We start from the raw sequence: 20,784 nt of genomic DNA, 5'->3' as shown, positions 1-20,784 counted from the left end.
CAAAAGTATAAACAATGCAAATTTATTTTCACAACCGCCTTTGCTCATATTTACCAAGGGTGCCGATATTAGTGGAGGGCACTGTATATATACATATATTAATCATAAGTAGAAAACAGTGGAATTAGGTGGGGTTGTTAGAATCAGAGGTTGTAATGTTAAAGACATTGCCAGTATTCCTTGCACTCTGAGGGACAAGGACTTGCTTGCCGAAAGCTTTCAGGTGTGAAGTGTCTTTGGTAGTAGTCCAGCTAGGGTTGTTTGATTGCTCAAGCTGGATTAGGGTGAAAACAGAGTGCCTGTTACCTGTTCCAGTGTCTGCACATGCCATTACACTAATGCCTGAGCTATTGGGAAAGTCAGTTACACTATTGAACTATGGACAATGTAGTCTGCAATGGTTTTGGCATTCGTTTTAGCCCAGTGCAAGATTTGTTCCTTCCTGTTGGATCTATTTCAGGACTAGTGTAAATCCTCAGGCAGTCCTCTTGGCCTCTTTAAAAGAGTGCATGTAGGGGAGAATTTTGTGATGTAAAACCTGCTCAGTAGACTGTGTTTTAGGGTGAGTGATGGAGATGGAGGCCCAGGGGCCGAAATTACGCTGGGTGGTTTGAAGCGTCAGTGCCTGTTACAAGAGCCAACATTGATTCTACAGAGACCCTCGAGACCTTGTCAATCACCACCTGTCCATTCCACCTCCAGTCAATCTTCTGGAGAACTCTCCATTGGGTTTCTCTCAAAAGCTGGGGCGCTCAAGACCTCAGCCGGTCTCCTTCTCTTTCCACTCCATTTACTTTCCACTCCATGTTGTCCAAACCCGTATGACTTTATTTTTTTCTGCTGAACCCAAAAGATGTTGTTTTGAAGATTTTTTTACTCCATATAATGAGAGTCCAAAACATGATTGGACCACTCATTGTATTGATGAAAAAAAATGAATGAAAGTCATACAGGATTGGATTGACACGAGGGTGAGTAAATCATGAAAGAATTTTCATTTTTGGTTGAACTATCCCTTTAACAAATGCAGCAGCTTTCATGCTGGCAACCATGAATGATGGGAGAAGCCTTGTAGTAGCATTCGCTTTATTTTGGGTGAACAAATCCATGGCTTCGGTTGCAGCGGAAGCACATATGTTGAGCGAAAATCAGCGTCAAGAAGAAGCTTTTTAAAGCAAGGTCAGATTTTGTGGCGGTGGGGTGGGTGTTAGCTTTCTCCTCCTCTCGCTTTCTCTCAATCTCACTCTATCTCACAAGTAGAGGAGAGAGAATTGCTAGTGTAACTGGTGTGATGGGGGTGTAGAACTCCATCTGTTCACTACATGATGGAAACCTGTCAGGGAATTGAGGCACCACCATTCGCAGCTGCCACCGAGCCACGGACAGTGCAGTAACGTGCTGCCAAGAGCTACCGAAGGGTTGGGTTTAGGGGATGGATACACTATGGGGTGGACGGTGGACGGGCAGTGTTTCTTCACCATGGCAATTGGCTTTAATATGCCCTGCTGGGACGTCTGCGTCAAAGATCGAGCCGAGCTCTGATCTGGAGCTCATGACACACCGGCCTTCGCCTGATGGTCTTGTTTGTCACCCTCGCTCCATTTCTTTTGTTAACAGTCGCTCAGATCGTAGCTTCTCTCCCACACTTTCACATCACGAGCACTCTTTTTTAATGATATCATTAGCTAAATCCCCCTTCTTTTGGCAAATCCCACTCAGCAGTCCCCAGTAAAAGTGATATATGCGGGGACATTCGAGGAGAGGAAGGTCACGTCGGGTGGAGGAGGCAGTCAAGGATTATATTAACCCTTCAAACCATGTGAGGAGCTAGGAATGGTGGACATTTTCCCCACCTTCTCCTTTTCCAATAGTTTTGGTCGTATTCGTGACTCCAGACACACCAACAGACAGCTTTATCGATGCAAAGATAAATAATGGCACGTAGCTATTTCAGCGTTATAAATCACACTGCATTTATGCCTCATCATGCGGTCGTCTTTGGAGGGGAAGAATTTAGCAAATTTGAGAGGAATGCAATTCAATCAGCAGATGCTGAAAATGCTTTACAGGGAAGCGGCAAGGTGTATGTGACAGTCGCTAACATGCTTTTTTTGTGTGGTTTTCATAGCCTCATTGTCTTTTGTAAAAAGCACAGACGTTCTCAGAATTTCTCAGAATTCTCATCTATAATGATATGAGAATGCATTGACTGCACAATGAGTTGGACTGAATCTCTTGAAAGCATGTAAACCAGAGTAATTGGAAACCCAAAAAGGAAATGCAGAATAGTTTCCCCTGCTCTCCATTTGGCAAAAACATACTTTTGAGGGTTAGATAAGCCACAGAACAACATAATAAAAAACTCAAGGGGCAGTAATAAAAATTAGACAGCTTAAAGGCTATCAGGGGCTTTGATGATGATTCATTTTGTTCTTGTTTTTTATAAGGCAAAACTCTTGACCATTGGGTTTATTCGGTGTTTTTAATGTATATTTGGCTTTTTCTAACTGTGGAGAATTATTATGTATTGAATTATTTGTCTTATAGAACGAAAGACGGGTTGAGTTTGATGGATGCACATTGCAGTTCACTTTGATTTCAGGAAAATAGTCCAATCGTATTCTGCACTTACCTTTTAGAGTTATTAAGTAAGAAAGGAAGAGGGAGAAGGGGAATAAAAAAGGAAAAACAATGACAGCAGCTAAAACGAGCTCTCTTATTGTGAAATACTGGGTGGCTTTTAATGGGTTTTATTTTGCACTTACTTGTTCTTTGGTTTTGAGGGCAGGTTACATTTTACCTAGGCAGCCTGCTCGTTTTCTTTCTCACTTTCTCTCCTGCCACGGCCAGCTGTAAGTGCTAGAGAAAGAAAAAGAGAAAATGAAGTGATTTGTGGAGGTATTGATCGGCAGCGAGGTTATTGATCAGGGTGTTGCGCGAGATGGAGAAGGGTGGGGTTTCGGGGGGCAGAGCAGCTCTTTGTCTGGCTGGCCAGCTGGCATAGATGGGCACTCGCCAGCCCTGCTGTTAGACCAACCCCCCCCCCCCTCCAGCAGGCCACAGCTGCTGACCTCCACTGTGACATGAGGGTGTGGTTTTTGTCCCAGCTCTGTTTATCTAAATTATGCTGATGACAAGTGGGGTTTTCAGGAATAAATTGTAGATAGACTGGCTTGGATTTATTTAGCATCATAAAATCCCAAAGTGAAATCCAAAGCAATCCAACATCCTAAATGGCCAGTTTTCCTCAATCAGGGGCTAAAATTGGAAGCATCTCAATCAAACTGAAAAAAAGAAAATGTCTTCCAAGGAGAAAATTATACAATGGCAGGATTTGAAGTTGATGACGATTGGCAGAGTCTGTTAAAAAATCCTATTTGAAATAGCTCAATGTATTGCAAAACATGGAAGAGGAATTTACTCAAAATTAATTGTGCCTACTGATTCATTTGCACACACAGTCTGCTTTGTTAAAGCACCAGATTAAATAAAGGAATTTATGCAGTTTCAGATCAGTTAGAGTGCTAAGTTGTGGAGGATGCAGCCTACCATGATCTAGCATACTTTACCGGGACTATACAACGCTATGATCCAAACACCAAATCTGCTTTTTAAAATGCAGAAAATGTGCTTGACTATACTGTGTTTGGATGAATGCCCATTATAACAAATAATATATTGCCACCATATTAGTTATTAGCCAATGTTAGTGATTTTATTTACATTTTATGATATTTATCAATTTTATTTTAATGGTATTAATCAACCATTATAGGAATTTTCTACAGTTAGGATATTTAATTTAATTTCTACCTATTTTAAAATTTCTATTAAATTGTAATACTAATATATATTTTTTGTATGTAGTAGCATAAAATTTTACAGATTTTACAAATTTAAACATCAAAATATGTTAAAAGAGGCTTGTCATTTTTAGGCAGAATTGATATTAGTGCATCCTTTATTTCATGAATTACTGCAGCCTTGATCAATTAAAAATGTGCATCTCTTTTAAATGAAATTCTGTTTTCTGCAGGCATTAATAGTGCAGTGTTAATTGCACAGTACAATTTCAGTGCATTAACACCTAGTTAAACTGGATTGCCGGTGGTTAGTCAAATAAAAATGTGTGTCGAAATGCCATGTTTAGTGAATTCGCCCCCTAGTGTACTGTAATTTAGCAGATTTGTGTATAGATACTGGAGTTCTTTTGGTGTTCCTGGGGGTGTAGCATAAAGCCATCTGGCTATGGCTTGGATTTAGTCCAGAAGAGATGTCACAGACCCTCATCCCTCTCCATTATTGAACACTTCCTATGCCGCCCCCTTCACCAAGTGCAATATCTCAGTGGATTTCTGGAAACATGTACTTTCACTCTTCATTTTACCCCATTTCAATATTACTTCACTCTCGTCTTTTCAGTGAAAAAAAAAAAAGATCCATGAGGCTGATGAGAGAGAGAGAGGTGGAAGAAAAGGCTGAGTTGGGGAAATTAAGTGAATCGGTTGAACAAAAGCACATAATGATGTGGATGGACTACAGGCAGATCAGAGGGAGTGCTGGGAATATGGGTACACATGGTGCAAAGGAGGATGTGCATGAAAGCATGTTCAGATGGAGTGAGAGAGGAAGACACACTCGCTCCGGACGGCTTTAAATAATAGAATCTTGCGTAGCATCACTGCCAGGCACCAGTGACTTATTCATGTATATTTCAGGAAGTTGTAATCATTTCAATGCTTGTCTGCTTTCTTTTGTGCCAGAGATGAGATTGTAACAGTCCTGCTTGGTCCTGCTCTCAGGTCTCCATCTTTAATATTTTGGCTTGAGAAGTGCTAGTTTTTGCCCAGACTTTTGACTACTCACTACAATCTATTCAGATTAAAAACTGCCCACTTAATGTCTGACATCTGAACCGACTAACCAGTTAATCTTGTTTTTATGTGTCGTTTAGGGACAGGTGTGTATGATTCTGGTTTGGAAATATCTAGTTTACTTGCTAACCTTTGGAGTGTTTATTCTTTAAGAAAAAGGGCCTTCCATCTATATCCTTGACCACCCTGTCATCATAGATTTAGCTGTCCAGGGCTACAGTGCCCTTTGGTAGTCCAGTGGGCTCTCCTTCCTAAAAGTGGTTGCCATAAACATGCCTGAAGAAAAACAAAATCACATTTCTGTGTATCCTCTTTTCATGTGCAGCATTCTGGCTCTTTTCTCTGTCCCTTGCCCTTTGTCTGTGATGTGTAGGAGAGTTTTAACCAAGAGTCGACGCTGGTAAATAAGTTCAGCGAGGTTTAAGCCGGGGTCAAGGCCTCGAGCTGGCAGGAATGAGCACAGAGAGAGAAAGGAATTGATTGGGCTTTTATATGTGGAAATTGAGAAAATAGAGGGTGTCTTTGGCATGACCTGCCCTTGCCCAGTGTACTATCTATAGCTACAGAGAAACAAAATAACACCAGCTTTTATATTTGTTTTTCTTTTCCCCGACCCTTCATTTTGGTTTTTAATAAAACGTAATGAAATGGAAGAACATGGAGGAAGAGGGTGAAAGTGGACAAAATAAACAGAGTGAGAGGGAAGCCCAGCTAAGGAAAGAAAAAGTCTTAAACCAGTCTGAGATGGTTTGTTGGTCTCCCACGTTGGTCTGGTTTGCTGGTTTTAGAGGAGCTTTAGAGTCCCTTCAGCTGGACAGTCTGCAAAGACCAGCAAAACCAGCGGAACACCAGATAGCCAGGTTAGACCAGCTAGACTAACTTAAGCCAGTTTCAGGCATGTTAAGGGACCAGTTATACCTTGCTTGACCAGGCTGGGGGACCAAATAGACCATTTTAAACCATCTTTGGAGACCACTTATACAGTACTTGCTTAAACCAGCTTTGTGTAAGCTAGGAGATTTTGACCTGAATGGGAGATAATTTAGACCACTTTAAACAGCTTTAGGCATGCTGGGAAACCAGTTAGACTTGCGTAAATCAGTTTTGGCCAGTTGGGAGGTCAATTATACCAGCTTTTACCAGCTTTATGCAGGCTAAACAGTTATTTGCTTAAAACAATTTAGGAGACCAGATATACCAGATTATATAAGCTTTGTTTAGGCTTGATCAGGATGGGGGACCAATTAAACCACCGTAAACCAGCAGAATGGGAGACCAGCTGGACATGCTTAAACAATTTCAGGCAGGATCAGTTGTAGCATCCTAAAGCCTGGTTTATACTTGACGCGTCCGCAAGTTCGCTTGGGTGTGTGCGCCAAATATGACGTCATCGCGGTGTTAGCATAAGTTCGCTTTGGGTGAGTGCGCCCTCATTTCGCGTGGCGGTGTGCACGACATTTTTTGTGACTCGAGCGAACAGTTCGCGCGGCGCCGCAGTCAACATGAACAGCTTTGAAGAGATTTTCTTTGTAATTTTTATAATAGTTTTAAAATAATTATTCACATATATGCCTGTAGCTTTGTAACTATAGCAAAGTATTCTATGCACCACAAAACAATGTGTCTGTATTATATTGTATTCAGAATAAAACAATATTTATCAACATTGCTCTTTTGAACTGTTCTTATATCTTCTCATTTTATATAACATAAAGACATCACATGGGTTAATCTATGGCAAAGTACATTTTGCAGTAACCTATAGAAGTGTTACATTTGCAAAACACTGTAGGGTTTCAATTCATATACATTATAACATTAATCTTGTATTTGAACAGTTACACCTACTTGAGCCTCAATGTGGCAATATTTTTGTCTAACTTGTACTCTAATAATGTGGTCTAATTTTAAATGTTAGAATAAGAAATAAGACATCCTGTAATTTCAACACTGTCCAATAACCCACATGCCGTTAGCTATACTGCAATATGTAGAAATGTGTCTGCATTATGCACAGAAATTCCGGTAAAATTCCTACTTCTCTTCTACTTCCTGCGGATTTAAAGGACGATTTCGTTTGTGCGCCCCCTGTCGTTTCAAAGAATATCTCAACGGCGAACGCGTCAAGTATAAACGCCTCGTAAGTTTGGGGAGGTGTGCGCGCAGTCAGCGGAGGCTCGCGAAGCGGAGGCAGGCGCGAGTATAAATGAGGCTTAAACCAGCTTTGTGGAAACTTGGATAACTTGACCAGAATTGGAAACCGATTAGACCAGTTTAAACCATCTTTGGGCAGGCTGGGAGACCAGTTATACCTTCTTAAACCAGCATTGTGGATGCTAGGAGATCTTGACTAGAAAGGGAGACCAGTTAGACTTGCATAATCCAGTTTTGGGCTGTTGTGAGGTTTGCTTAAACCAATTTAGGAGACCAGATATACCAGATTAAATAAACTTTGTGTAGGCTTGACCAGAGTGGGAGACCAATTAAATCATCAGAATGAGAGACCGACTGGACATGCCTAAACCATTTTCAGGCAGGTTCAAAATGGGTGACCAGGTTGAACCACCTTTGGGTAGACTTTGAGACCAGTTAGACTAGTTTAAACCATCTTCAGATTGGTTAAGAGACCAGATATAGCAGATTAAACCAGCTTTGTGCAGGCTAAGAGAGCTTGACTAGGTTAGGAGAACAATTAGACAATTTTTGGACAAGATGTAAGGGCATTTAGACTAGTTCCTACCAGAAAACAGTCTGAGGAGTTTAGATTGCAGAAAACTTAAGTCCTTAGTTCCGAACTTGCACACATACTCTCACGCAGTGAATATTTGCTGAAACTCCAGTCAAATAACTACTGTTTATAACTGCAGTGCAGAGTAGTCGATAACTTTATCAAACAGTAAACAGTGAGAAATCTGTATAGGAAGCCTCTGGGATTTACATACAACCTGTTATACTGAAGTCTGCTTACTACACACCAATCACTCACTCCCTCAGTCTGTTTTTGTTATTGTAGAGCAAAACTGATGCTGTGTTTGCCTCACCGTGAGTCAATGGTCAAAGTCTCCAGAGTCTTTCTCCATTACTCATGCACAGAGCAGAGGTGTATCACACGTACCTCTGGTGGTCTTGTTATAAATGAGATTTTTAGAATAATATCTCAGAAAATGGATGTCTCCCAGGAGTTGAACGTGTCCTCCTCACTGACACAAACAGGCCATTATTTCTCAGCCATTTATTTAGCAACCCAATAATGCGTTTTAATATGTGTTTTAGTATAACTTTTTTGTCTTATGTACCTCCGCTGGACCATCATTTTGCATTATCATTAATATTATTAAAGTGAAATGATTACAGTGACTCAGTTTTAAACTAAAATTGACCAATAATGGATCTCTTCCTCTCAAACCGAAGCAGTTCAACAAAACACAAAACCAACATTTTATGCAATGAACAAGAGACATGTATTATTGTATTTTATAGAACTACAGGCTTTATATATACAGTTTCCAATTTAAGTTAATTCATAAAAAATCCGATCCAGAAAGCACAAATATACTGTATCTGAAGCCTTGAGCTTCCATTCGCACAAATTAACGCACATCTATATGTGCGAATGGGGCCCATTGTAAAACCAACAACGTTTTTTCCCCATTGATTCTAGGGCTGTTGTCATGGCAACATGTTCCAGCGCTCATGGCTGTGGCACTACATGGCTGGAAAATGAGCGTGAAGCTCAAAACGCCTAGGCTGACATCGTGGCAGAAATGTGCAGCCACAAGACGATTCTACTCACACGTCTACATAACACAGGTTGCGAAAGACATGAGTACCTAATGCATATATAATGAGCAATATGTGCTGAAGGACTAGGTTTTCACTCCACACAGAATGCGTAATTTCTATAATTTCAGCCAATCAAACTAGAGATGCTTCAATAATTAAATTCTGCCTGATAATGATAAGCTGATATTTCTTTTTATAGCTAATAACTGATAAATTGGTGATGGTAAAATTCTGTATTGTTTTGTCTAAATCATTTAAAAATAAAACCCCTAAAATCTATAATCAATCAATGTTACAACTGAAATTAGGCATTTTTAACATTATAATATATAGTATGAAAAATATATAATAATTCTAAAATAGTTTCTAATTGCTTTAATTAAAGTTATGTAAATTAATTTGATGGAAATTTGATTATATGGGCTCACATAATCATCAGAAAGATGGGAATCGTGTAATGTTGGGGTACGGTATGTATTTTCTTTTTCTTTTTTCTTTTTTTTTTGTAATCTGTGATACTTTTTTCATTTTCAGGATTATTTTATGAATAAAAAGTTTAAAAGAATAGCATTTATTTAAAATAGAAATCTTTGTAACAATGTACACTACTGTTCAAGACTTTTTTGAAAGAAAATAATACTTTTCTTAAGCAAGGATATGTTAAATTTGATTAAAAAAAGTGATAGTAAAGAACCGCTGTGTGTGTGTGTGTGTGTGTGTGTGTATAGATCAATGCTACAAGTGAAATTAGACATTACAGCATTATAATATATAGTATGAAAAGTACATATTCATTTTAAGACTCGCTAAAGATGATATTATTTGTACTTTGAGTGAGCTTTAGATGACCGCAAAGGTAAACTAAATGTAAAAATGAGCAGAAATGAGCATAAACGGTAACACTTTACAATAAGGTTCATTAGTTAAACATTAGTTAATGTATTAACTAACATGAACTAACCATGAGCAATACATTTGTTACTGTATTTACTAATCTTCGCTAACGTTAGTTAATAAAAAATACAGATGTTCTTTGTTAGTTCATGTTAGCTCACAGTGCATTACCTAATGTTAACAAGATTTTAATAATGTATTATTAAATGTTGAAATTAACATTAACAAAGATTAATAAACGCTGTATAAGTGCAGTTCATTATTAGTTCATGTTAACTAATGTAGTTAACTAATGAACCTTATTGTAAAGTGTTACCGCATAAACTTATTTTCAGTATACTTCTGTATAGTGAATATACAAAAACAATTTACATTAAAGATTTTTTCACTTAAGTATTGTGTTATTTCTGGTTAGGACAAAAGTCTGGATGGAGCATCTGTGTAGATTCTGGCTGCTTGTTCAGTGTGCTACAAATAAAAGAGTACTTAATATGAGTTTCAACAAAGGCGCAGGTGTTGCAGCACGAATTGAACACTTGATGTGAAGTCATGCAGAATGCAAAATACACATATGCATGAAAATCTGTGTGGTCCATCTCACTGGAGAATCGCATGCAGTGGAAAAGCTTTACTCGTGATGGAATGGACTTCAAATTACCTCCCCCCTTTCAAAAAGCGTTAAGTAGTAGATGTTTCACATGCATATGCATTATTAAAACATGAATATGCATTGCTTCGACATTCAGCACCTGTCACGCTCACAGCCTTTATTTAGTATGGTTGTTTGCTGCAGTGTAGTGTGTTTCTCTAGGGCTCAGAGTCACAGACCGTTCGGGCGCTGACCCTAGATCCAGGTGGTCTACTCTATTATTACATCTATATTTGATAATGCTCAACAGCCACTATGTTTAAATGCTTGATTTCTCTGTCCAAAGTACACAGTCTACAGCCATTGATACAAGGATTGTGGGGAAATGTGAGTCACTGTGAGTCAACACTGACTTCTTCTTTGTGGCTGTTAATATCTACACGATTAAAAGTGTTTGCATCTAAAGTTTCTAATTGCTTTAATTAAAGTTCTGTAAATTAATGAATTTGATGGAAATACTATTATGTGGGCTCACACAGTAATCAGAAAGACGGGAATCGTTTTGCAAAATGATTTTGGAGGTGCAATATTGGTGTACGGTATGTATTTTAATAAAACACTACCATAATGGTTTTAAGCCAGTAAAACATATTTTATTATTGCAATTAAAAATAATGTTTTTCTATTTTAATATACTTTAAAATTGAATTTATTCCTGTGATGCAATGCTGTCTTCAGTGTCACATGATTCTTCAGAAGTCATTCTATTATGCTGATTTATTATCAGTGTTGGAAACAGTTGAGCTGCTTATCTTATTTATTTATTATTATTTCTATTTTTCAGGATTCTTTGATGAAAAAGGGGGATAGAATTTATTTAAAATGTATTTTTTATGTATTTATATTTTTATTTTTATTTTTTTTACACAATTATCGGACATAACTTTAAAACATGTATCTGTATTGGCCAGAATTTTAATATTACAACATTCCTATACACCTATATATATATATATATATATATATATATATATACATACATACATAAGGCAAGCTATTTAGCTATTTAACTGACTAATATAGATTTTTGTGCAAATTGTAAAAGGTTAAGTGGTTTACAATAATTATAATGATTTGATTATAACATTTAGGGATGCGCCAAATGTTTGGCAACCGAAATTGTAATAAAATGTTGAATGAAAATGTTGAATAAGCGAAAAGACCGAATAAATTGTACCGAACAATGACGTGACATGATCAAATAGAGGCGCGCACTAATGCAGCAAACATGTCTGCGGTGTGAAAGTATTTAAACTGTCAGAGAACGACGCAAAAATCATTACAAGAACAAAACACCGACAGCGAGAGACTGTTTAGTGCTGCATCTCATGTCTCTGATGAGAAGAGGAAGGGTGGTTGTTGCTGGTTACTATGATGATGAAATCTCGAAATGGCCTCAAACGATTAGTAAATTAACTGCAGAATGTTGTGTTCTCAAATACACGCATGAATTGCACGTATTCAAACAGTGCTGCACGAGCCAGGGTTCAAAGTCCAAAGTGCAAAACACTGTTACTCGTCATTTGCTCAGTAACATTTTTATACTTTTTTTAAAGACGTGACAATGTGATACGTGCATCAAACATCTTCTCAAATTCGTAATAAGAATCATTTAAATATCTGCATGCTGTTGTCAACAAAAAGAAGCACTGAGGTCTTCCTCGGGTTTCTGCCAAAATAAAATCTAAGAAAAAGCAACAACTCCATCAACAATCATAAATGTTAGAATTGTAATTTTACTGTTGTTCTGTAAAATAAAAAATAAGACAATAATAATGATAATAATAATAATTACCCTACAACAGCTCTGTACATTTATTATAACATTCACACATATTGTTCAAATTGGGATCTGTAATATAAGTCTCTTCTGCTCAGCAAGGCTGCATTTATTTGTACAGTAAAAAATACATGCCTGATTCAAGAAGGGGGTCTCAAAAATATTATTTTAGTAACTTATTAATTTTAAGTTAAATTGTGCTTTGTTGTTAAAAAAAATGTTCAGTGTTAAGCAAATATTTGTAAATTGTTGTTTTGTAATCGAAAGAGTAAAAAGCATATTTTGGCTATTTAATTTATGCAGTGGTGAAAAAAATGGCAAAATAGGCCTACATGGAGAAAAAAATGTGAAAAAACGAGTTCGGTATTTCATTTTGTTCAGCTTCGGGCCAAGAATTTTAATTTTGGTGTGTCCCTAATAACTTTATTACTTAAGGAGCAAAATTACATAATGATTGAGAAAACAAACTGACTTATTTTCTGCTTTTCAATTTCTTTCCTGTTTTCTTCTGAACATTATTTTGTACAGTGTAAGATAATAGGAATAACACCAGCCTCTTTAATTAGTCTCTAGATACGTGACTGAAGAGCATGCCTCCAGGAAGTGCCGTCCTTTGCAGCCCAATCCCACGAGATCCGCAGGCTTTCATGGAGTCTCTATGACTGTGTCCTCAAGTTGTTGGTTTTGACCTGATTTACTCAGAATCAACAAAGGGCTGGGCCGCCACAGCGCTGCGATGAATCTCAAACAGGCACAGAGGTGACAAGCACTGTGTAAGGAGACAACAGTGGGCAGGTGTGCATGTCGGATTGACAGCGGAGTTTAAATGCAACTCTCCTTATGCCTCAAGCTCGTGTGTGCACGCTCACGTTCCACATGTGTGATTCTGTGTAGGTAGCTGGTCACTGATAAAAAAAAGAAAAGCCCATTGGGTTTACCTGATGGTTGTCAATCAGTTTGTGGCAGCTCCATAGTGGACCGTGCCTGGGGGAATTATGGAAGTTTGTGTTTTGATGGCAGTTGTGAGACAGGAAAGCAATAGAACGAAACCGTCTCAGAGGAGTTAACACAGATGCTCACCTGTCAGTATCAGAAACGAGGAAAAGTTGTGTGTACGTGTGTGTGTTTTATGTGTTTGTGTGTCCTTGTATGAAGTGAAGTCAGTGATCAGGAACAGCTAGACAGATCCTGGAGCATTTCGAGTGGTCATGCCACCCTGTCTGGACCTGTTCTGGTAGTCCGTGATAAGAAAAAGTGAAAGAGCGTGTGTGTGTGTGTGTTTTAAAGATCACTCATCAAAGACGAGGTCTTCTCAGCACAGACTTGTGCTTGCTTTGATTTAGAATAAGAAAATAACTGTAATGCTGTACATCTCCTTAGATCCCAAAATGAAAATTCAGTAATATACTGGAAATATTTTATTTACACACACACATACACGTATATATACACATATATAAATGTGTGCGTATATATATATATATATATATATATATATATATATATATATATATATATATATATATACTGTATATCATACATTAAGGAAACTGGCTGCATGAGTGTTTCAAATACAATGACTGAGGGAGTGATGGCAGATTTGTCATCGATTTTATCAATCTCTCAATATTTTTTCTTCTTTTGGAAAGTCATAGAAACACTATTGTGAATTTTTGGGGATTGGGGCAAATGGGAAGGCAAAATTATATTTGCCGTCATTTCCATTCACTACTATAGGGGTCTATGGTCTCTGAACAAGAACTAGTGCTTCAAAATGAACATATAAGCACAATGAAAGTATTCTAAATGTGGTCCATACAACTCATGCTCTATATTCTATATATAATATAATAGTGTGACAAACAGACTGAAATTTATGAAATTCATGACTTGTGATTTGTGATTGAATCATTCAAACTGGTTTTGTGAAAAGGAACTGATTCACTGAAAAGTTTTGACTCAAAAGAATGATTTGTGTACAAATTGGACATCGAAGCTTCTCTCGTGAACTCTCATTAATGTTCCAAGGAAAACTAGAGAGCTGGTCAATGAGTCAAATTCTAATCTGTTTATATGGCTTCAGAAGACTTGAGTGGTATGGGCCTCTTTTATGATGCTTTTGTGTCCTTTTTGAAGCTTGAAAGCTTGCATTCTGTGTTCTACAAAAGAATGTCACGCAGATATAGAATGTTAAATTATGTCAATTTTCATTTTTCGAATGAACGGTCTAAAACCAGGTCTTCCTAGCAGAGTGCTTGTGTCGAGACAGTGCTTTCATTGATTCTGAAAAAGAAAGCAACGATAATAATGTCGTACACGTCTCTTCAGACAGGAGCTCTGAAGGTCATGTGTTAACTAAAAGAGTTTTTAAACTGAGTGCTGGTTTGCATGAGCTGTTTTACAAGGGTCTTTTGTTCCACCCTCATATGACTGTAGTCTTCTAGAACGCCGTACTTGTCACATGATTGTGGCTTTCTAAAATTGATTCTTATGTCTGTGTCTCTTTATAGGTTGCAGAGGAAAGCTGTGTGGATTTGGAGCAATGTGTGAGAGAGACCCGGCTGACCCCTCTAAAGGAGAGTGTGTTTGTAAGAAGATTGTATGCACGTCTGTGGTGGCGCCGGTGTGCGGATCTGACTCCTCTACCTATTCCAATGAGTGTGAGCTGGAGAAGGCCCAGTGCAATACACAGAGACGCATCAAGGTGATGCGCAAAGGCCCCTGTGGTGAGTCTAGTCACATGCAAAAAATCAGTATCTATACTTGTGAGGACCGCCTGACTGTTATTTTCAAATTAAAGGGAAAATTCACAAAAATGTCATGCCAAAGACCCCAAAATATGACGAGGACAGCCTTCGTCAAATGTAAAGGCAGCTATACATTTTTATGTGTAAACATTATATACTGTGAAAGAAAAATTGTTAGCATGATATTATAAAGACAATGTGTTGGTTGTAAAATTAATAATTTAATAAAAATATAATTTAGCACATTCTTTTTGTCAATGAGTGTGCTAAAGCAAAAATCAAAATATTAATTATTAAAAAAAAAAAAAAAAAAAAGTTTGTCTGTTTCTGGTTGAAAAACATAAATATTCAACCTGAATTTAAAAAAAAATAAAAAACGCTGTTAATTGCGAGAAAAGTTGTATTTATTTATTTACTTACTTATTTATTTATTGAAAACTTCGTACACTTTTGGTCATTTATTATTTATTAGATTTATTATTTAGAGCATCCTCAAAAGTTGGATTTACTACATGACAAGGTCAAGTGAGATATTATATTAACACCCGCTATAACACCATTATACTCGCTCACACTTTTTTTTTTTTTTAATTCAAGCATTTTTGATACATGCCAAAAAGAATAATTATCCCTATTTTATGACAAGTTTCCATATTCATGAATCCCCACATGGATAGATGGTCTATGGAGTGGAGAATATGAGTTTTGTGTTTTCTACACTGTTCATCATGTATATTCCAATCAGTTTCATTCCATGAATGATAACTAATATGTGAAATGTGGCTCGTCATTAAGCGGGCTCTGTGGCAGTGGGCCTGGCCAGCGTGAGCCGTAATTACGTGATTCGGTGGAACATGCCCTACAAAGCCTTCAATGAGCTCTAATTAGCCACCTCACATGCTGTCTAGCAGGACATGATCAGTCCCGAGGAATGAGAGCTCTAGCCTACCAGTGAACTCCAGCCTCCATTGAGAAACGCATTAAAGATCTCACTGTCCCGGTGTGTTAATACAGTTGAAGTTCGGCTCCATGCTAATCGGCGCTGGCTCCACGGCAGGGCTTTAATGGGCAGTAGCCTCCCTGCTATTGCGCTAATGAAATTGACAGTGTGGCTATCAGGGGTCATATCTCTCGCGCTCAAATGGGATCAGTAGCCATAGATAACAGACGGTTCAGTGTTTCTCCTGGGCAGAGAGGTTGAGATGGGAGATGAGAGTCAGGTTAGTCTTTTGCCAAGTTCTACTCCGGTAGTGCAGCATCCAAAATTAACCCTTGGCCTATGGGGGGATGGGGTGGGGATCTTGGGGAGGGCTAATTATCTAAAAGTTACTTTTCAAGGTTTTTTTTTTTTGTTTGTTTGTTTGTTTTGTAATAAATATGTAAGATTTTTACATTACATAATAGCAAATCATAAATTCAGAATATTTTATAACATTAAATATAAAAGTCTGTATGCTCACCAACGCCAATACGGTAAAATTGTAAAATTCTACTGCCATTTAAAATACCTGGTTTCTATTATAATACATTTTAAAATGTAATTTATTCCTGTAATGGCAAAACTGATTTTTTTTTAATTATTATTATTACTCATGTCTTCAGTGTCATAAGGTCCTTCAGAAATCATTCTAATATGCTGATTTGCTGCTCAATAAACATTTTTTATAATCAGTATCAATGTTAAAAATAGCTGTGCTGATTAATAATTATTTGTAAACTGAATCAAATGTGGCCAAGAGAAAAATGGTTATAGCTGGTTAGGTTTTTTCAGTTCACACTGCATTGGTAGGGGTGGCAAGGGTTAATTCACACCCCGGCCACGGGATAAGAGGTGATATAGAAAAAGAAATACAGAGAGGTGCCCTGTTTGTAAAGATGAGCAGGGGAGCGTGGGTGCTTTGATAATATTGAACTCCGGCGGGTAAACAGAGTCTCCAGCTGTTTGTGTGAGTGAGTGAGTGAGTGAGTGAGTCAGTCAGTCATTCAGAGAGTGAGCGAGTGGAGGAAAGAAGTGAAGTGTGCGTGGAGCTCATTTCAGACGGGCCGTATGCTGGAACTCGTCTGGATTGGCAGCGGCGCAGCGGAGCATTGGGCCAGAGAGCGATTGATCAATGAAAGGATTGATCATATGTGTGCAGAGCACGTCTGGAATTACTGTGATTGCCAGGAGCGCTCTCTTTTCTCACTCTGTCTTTTTTTTTTTTACACATTAACGTTTCTTCACCTCCAGCCTGACTCGGCTGATGAAAACCGCTTTTGAGTACCCACAGCACGGAGGAGGTAAAATCTGTGCATCAAATATTCACTCCCTAAACCAGGCCTACAACTTAAACTAGCCGCAGAGGCTGAAACTGTCGGCTTCTGTTGTCTAAATGAGGTTATTCTGCTGTACAGAAGAGCGGGGGAGGAAAAGCCTTAACCTCAGGGTATCATGGGAAGCTGCTTAATGGAGGAATCAATATGTTTGTCCCGTTATTGACGGCTGAAACTGTGTTCCTTCACTTGGGAAGTATGGCTCATTTCTCTCAGATCCTTTACCTGCTATAACTCCAGGTGTTGATACTGTTGGACACATATGGGCCGTTTTTCTCCCTCGGTTGCTTCTCACACTCTCTGTCAACCGATTCTCACGTCATGGCACGCTACATGCATGTTTTACTGTCCTTTAATAATGTCAAAGCTGACGTTCATCCAAGCACGTAAGAGTTGCAGCAGCAGCCATGAGAGACTGTTGATTTATGATCTTTCAGCAAACACATCTTAGTCAATATTAAAGCAACTCTCTGAGTTTACCCCGAGGCTAAGTAGCATAGGGATATACTGTTTGAACACATCATAGTAGTGATCCATCTCAGAAGAAAAGGACAGAATGTGTTCAAAGAAATGATTGATTAATAATGCTTGAATGTATATGTGTGTGTGTTTGTGTATATATACATATATATATACATATACATACATACACACACACACACACACACACACACATATATATATATATATATATATGTGTGTGTGTGTGTGTGTGTGTGTGTGTATGTATGGCGCACTAGTGTCACAGAAAGTGCCATCATAGTGTCACCTTTCAGCAAAGCTTTCATATATATTTCATATATATTTAATTATTTATTCTAAAATGATTATTTATTGAAGCTTGATGCTAAAAGGTGTGACGTATTGTGAGTGTTGCTTTGCAGTTTCTAGGGTTTTCTGAATGGTTGTTAGGTGATAGAGCCTGCGCCTCGTATAATATTCAGGCCCATACCTTGAACCTTTTCACATTTTGTTTTATTTTATTTATTTTTAATATAATTTGTTCGTTGTTGTTTTGTTTTGGACTTTTGGGGTTTTCAGTTGTTTTTTGCTTTTGATATTGTTTTGTTTTTTGGGGGTTTTGTTTTGAGTTTTATTTATTTTATTTATTGCTTTGCTTTATGTCTTGCTTTATGTTTGCTTTATTTTGTTTTCAGGGCAAAAAATTCAAATTAGATCACTTAAAATATATTAGTACACCTCTCTTCAACACATGACTTGATTTTAAGTAAAGTTTATACCTTCTCAATCTACGATTGTGCTGTTTATAGGTTTGTCTGTATTGATATTAGATAAATACTATGTTTAACAATGATAGATTACACTCATTAACTTTAAGGATTAGTTAATGGTTTAGGTGTGCATAAATGCACTTTCATCTCCCTTATTAGAGACGTGGTGTGAAAACTAACGTCCTGTTTGGCTGATTGTTCCCCGTGATGGCTCGTTATTCAGGCACAGCTCCGTCCTGGTGACACCTCCACGGCCACTGAGCTCGGCAGCCGCCGCCGATGGCACATAGCCATCCCTGCCTCGTGCAAATGAGTTTTTCGCTCACCCTGTTCCACCCCTACGTCGGCTCCCGTGCTCGTGCGTGGAGACGCACGCCACAACACATTCACCTGTCTCCGTGACAGGAGACTCAATTCACACTCATCAGCGGCTTCTCGGATTCCTTACTCCATCTGCAGAAAAAACCCTGCTGTTCCTCGCTCTCAGACTAAATTTAGCTTGGGTTACGTCTACTACACAGTCTGGGCCTGTCCACCGGCAAACAATTATAGCAAGATCGACAGTCACCTTCAATAATGGAGTTCTCTAAATGAATTCTGGAAGCAGATACTCTGTGATCTAGCAACATCCATCATAGAGATGTTTTTTTTTCTTCTGAAAACCTCATTCAGCTGAAAACCAGAGTGATCTTCTCATCTGAAAAATGTTGCTAATATGATCCGGCATGCTTCTGGTAAATAGTATTAGGGGTCTATGTGGATCTGCACATGGCAATAAAACCTAAACATGCTCTGCAAATGTGATGCTTTGACCCAAAACAATTGGCAATTTTGCATTTTAGTACTATTTGATTTTAAATCCTAAGTTGTTAATGTGGTCTCAAACTTTCGGACCTCCATATTGGGTTCCATCGGGCTCAAATCTGGTATATCACATGCAGCTTGTCTTATACCAACACTTCCACACAGAAACTCTATATAGTCTCACACAAAAACACCCAGATGTCGACAAGAATATGATCAATGCCATCACCAGAGCTTCATTCTGCTGCTTATCCCCTGGAGAATGAGGATACTTCTTATACAAATCTGTTTCTCTCGCTCTCCTCCTCTGTCTCTCTCTCTCTCTGCCGTCCTGCTCACTTCCGAAGGGGGAGGATGTAGTGTTGAAGTGAGATAAGGCAGATTACAGCAGGACGGGCACATTAAAAAGGCACATTTTCCACGCTCTCGCTTCTAATACCAGATGGGAGACGCTTTTTACAACTTATTCATGTATTCATGCATTTGACTGGCCTGAATAATGCATTGTTATTTTTAACCCCTACCACACTTGAGTGGAGTATTGAGTGCAACAATCAGGGACTTACCAACCATTAGAACATTTCTACCACTTTCAGAAATTTCTGAGGACCCCCTGTCCAATTTTTGGACAATAATAATTGTATTTTAAGAGCTTCATTTTCTTGACCAGAGTGCACTGAATAAAAATGTAAGCGGCTGCATAAAAATATCTGTTTTTAAACCCGACATTTTCATCAGCTGTCGATCGATTCATCATATTCTGTGTGGTCACAATATGGCTACTTTCATCTAATTAATATTCAAGAGCCAAGCTGATCATTGGAGCAGTAAAAATCACAGCACTACAGTAAAAATCCCATTGACTTTCTCTATATAAAAACTTATTTCAGTAATAACAAGATTTGAATCTCTCCTGTGTATATATTTTTCTATTTAGTAATAAACTTCAACTGTATAGCATTTTGTACTTTGTATGTCTGTGAGTAGATCTGATTCATAGACATCTGATTCTTCGAATTCAGTTATGTCATTTACAAAGCTTCATGGGCTGTGTAGTTCATTGCCTCATAAAAGACGTACACAGCCTTTGGCTTTTTCTCTGATTTTCAATTGTATTTTTGCTTCAAAAAGTTTGTAATGTTGTGATTCATCTCAGAGCTGGTTGGTTTGGTTCATGGCTCAAGTTTTTTTTTATCCCTATGGCGAAAATGAAAATCAAGGCTGCTGACGATGTGAGTGATCATTATTGCACTAATTTGAATTAAATAGATTATATGTTACCCTGTATTTACCACATCTGTACAGTATGTCTACCGTGCGCCTTGATATTTGATGGCTGCAGTATGCTTCAGGACACATTCTGTGCTTTTGAAAAGTAAATCATAAAGGCATCTTAAAGAAACAATCGCAGCTGATTGGGTATGATTATATTTTACCTTTGAAAACAACGTTTGAATGCACTCCCGTACTTAAATACATGCGCTCGCTGTGCCAGATAATGATTATTGACTGTTACATTCAGCTTCCTGTTTGTGTAGCACACAGTCAGACACACCACCACACACCAACGGCACAACCGCTACCTTTCCCGTCGTCTTCATGATAATAAGCTGCTATTTGTCCTCTTTCTTACCCTTTCGTTTTTCTATTTTCCTCACAAGACATCCTCTTCCAAGCGACTAGTACCTCTAAACAAGATGAGTTCATT

At 38.1% G+C, this 20,784-nt stretch overlaps 1 protein-coding gene across 7 annotated transcripts in view; it reads left to right on the top strand.

Moving 5' to 3' along the window:
* The window catches only part of agrn (agrin), a 261,211-nt gene that overhangs the window by 133,626 nt on the left and 106,801 nt on the right, over positions 1-20,784 (top strand). For 6 of the 7 annotated variants that reach the window (XM_058764050.1, XM_058764049.1, XM_058764048.1 and 3 more), the window contains one exon: positions 14,491-14,706. In XM_058764050.1, coding sequence (XP_058620033.1) covers positions 14,491-14,706 — 216 coding nt within the window. Of the gene's footprint in view, positions 1-10,549; positions 10,740-14,490; positions 14,707-20,784 lie in introns of those variants that run through there. The other variant, XM_058764053.1, reaches the window with a different exon arrangement.

The sequence above is a fragment of the Onychostoma macrolepis genome, chromosome 23 (genome assembly GCF_012432095.1).
Source record: "Onychostoma macrolepis isolate SWU-2019 chromosome 23, ASM1243209v1, whole genome shotgun sequence".
NCBI classification, from domain to species: domain Eukaryota; kingdom Metazoa; phylum Chordata; class Actinopteri; order Cypriniformes; family Cyprinidae; genus Onychostoma; species Onychostoma macrolepis.
Note: the sequence above shows the minus strand (reverse complement) of the source record. Positions and strands in the feature narration are given on the sequence as shown.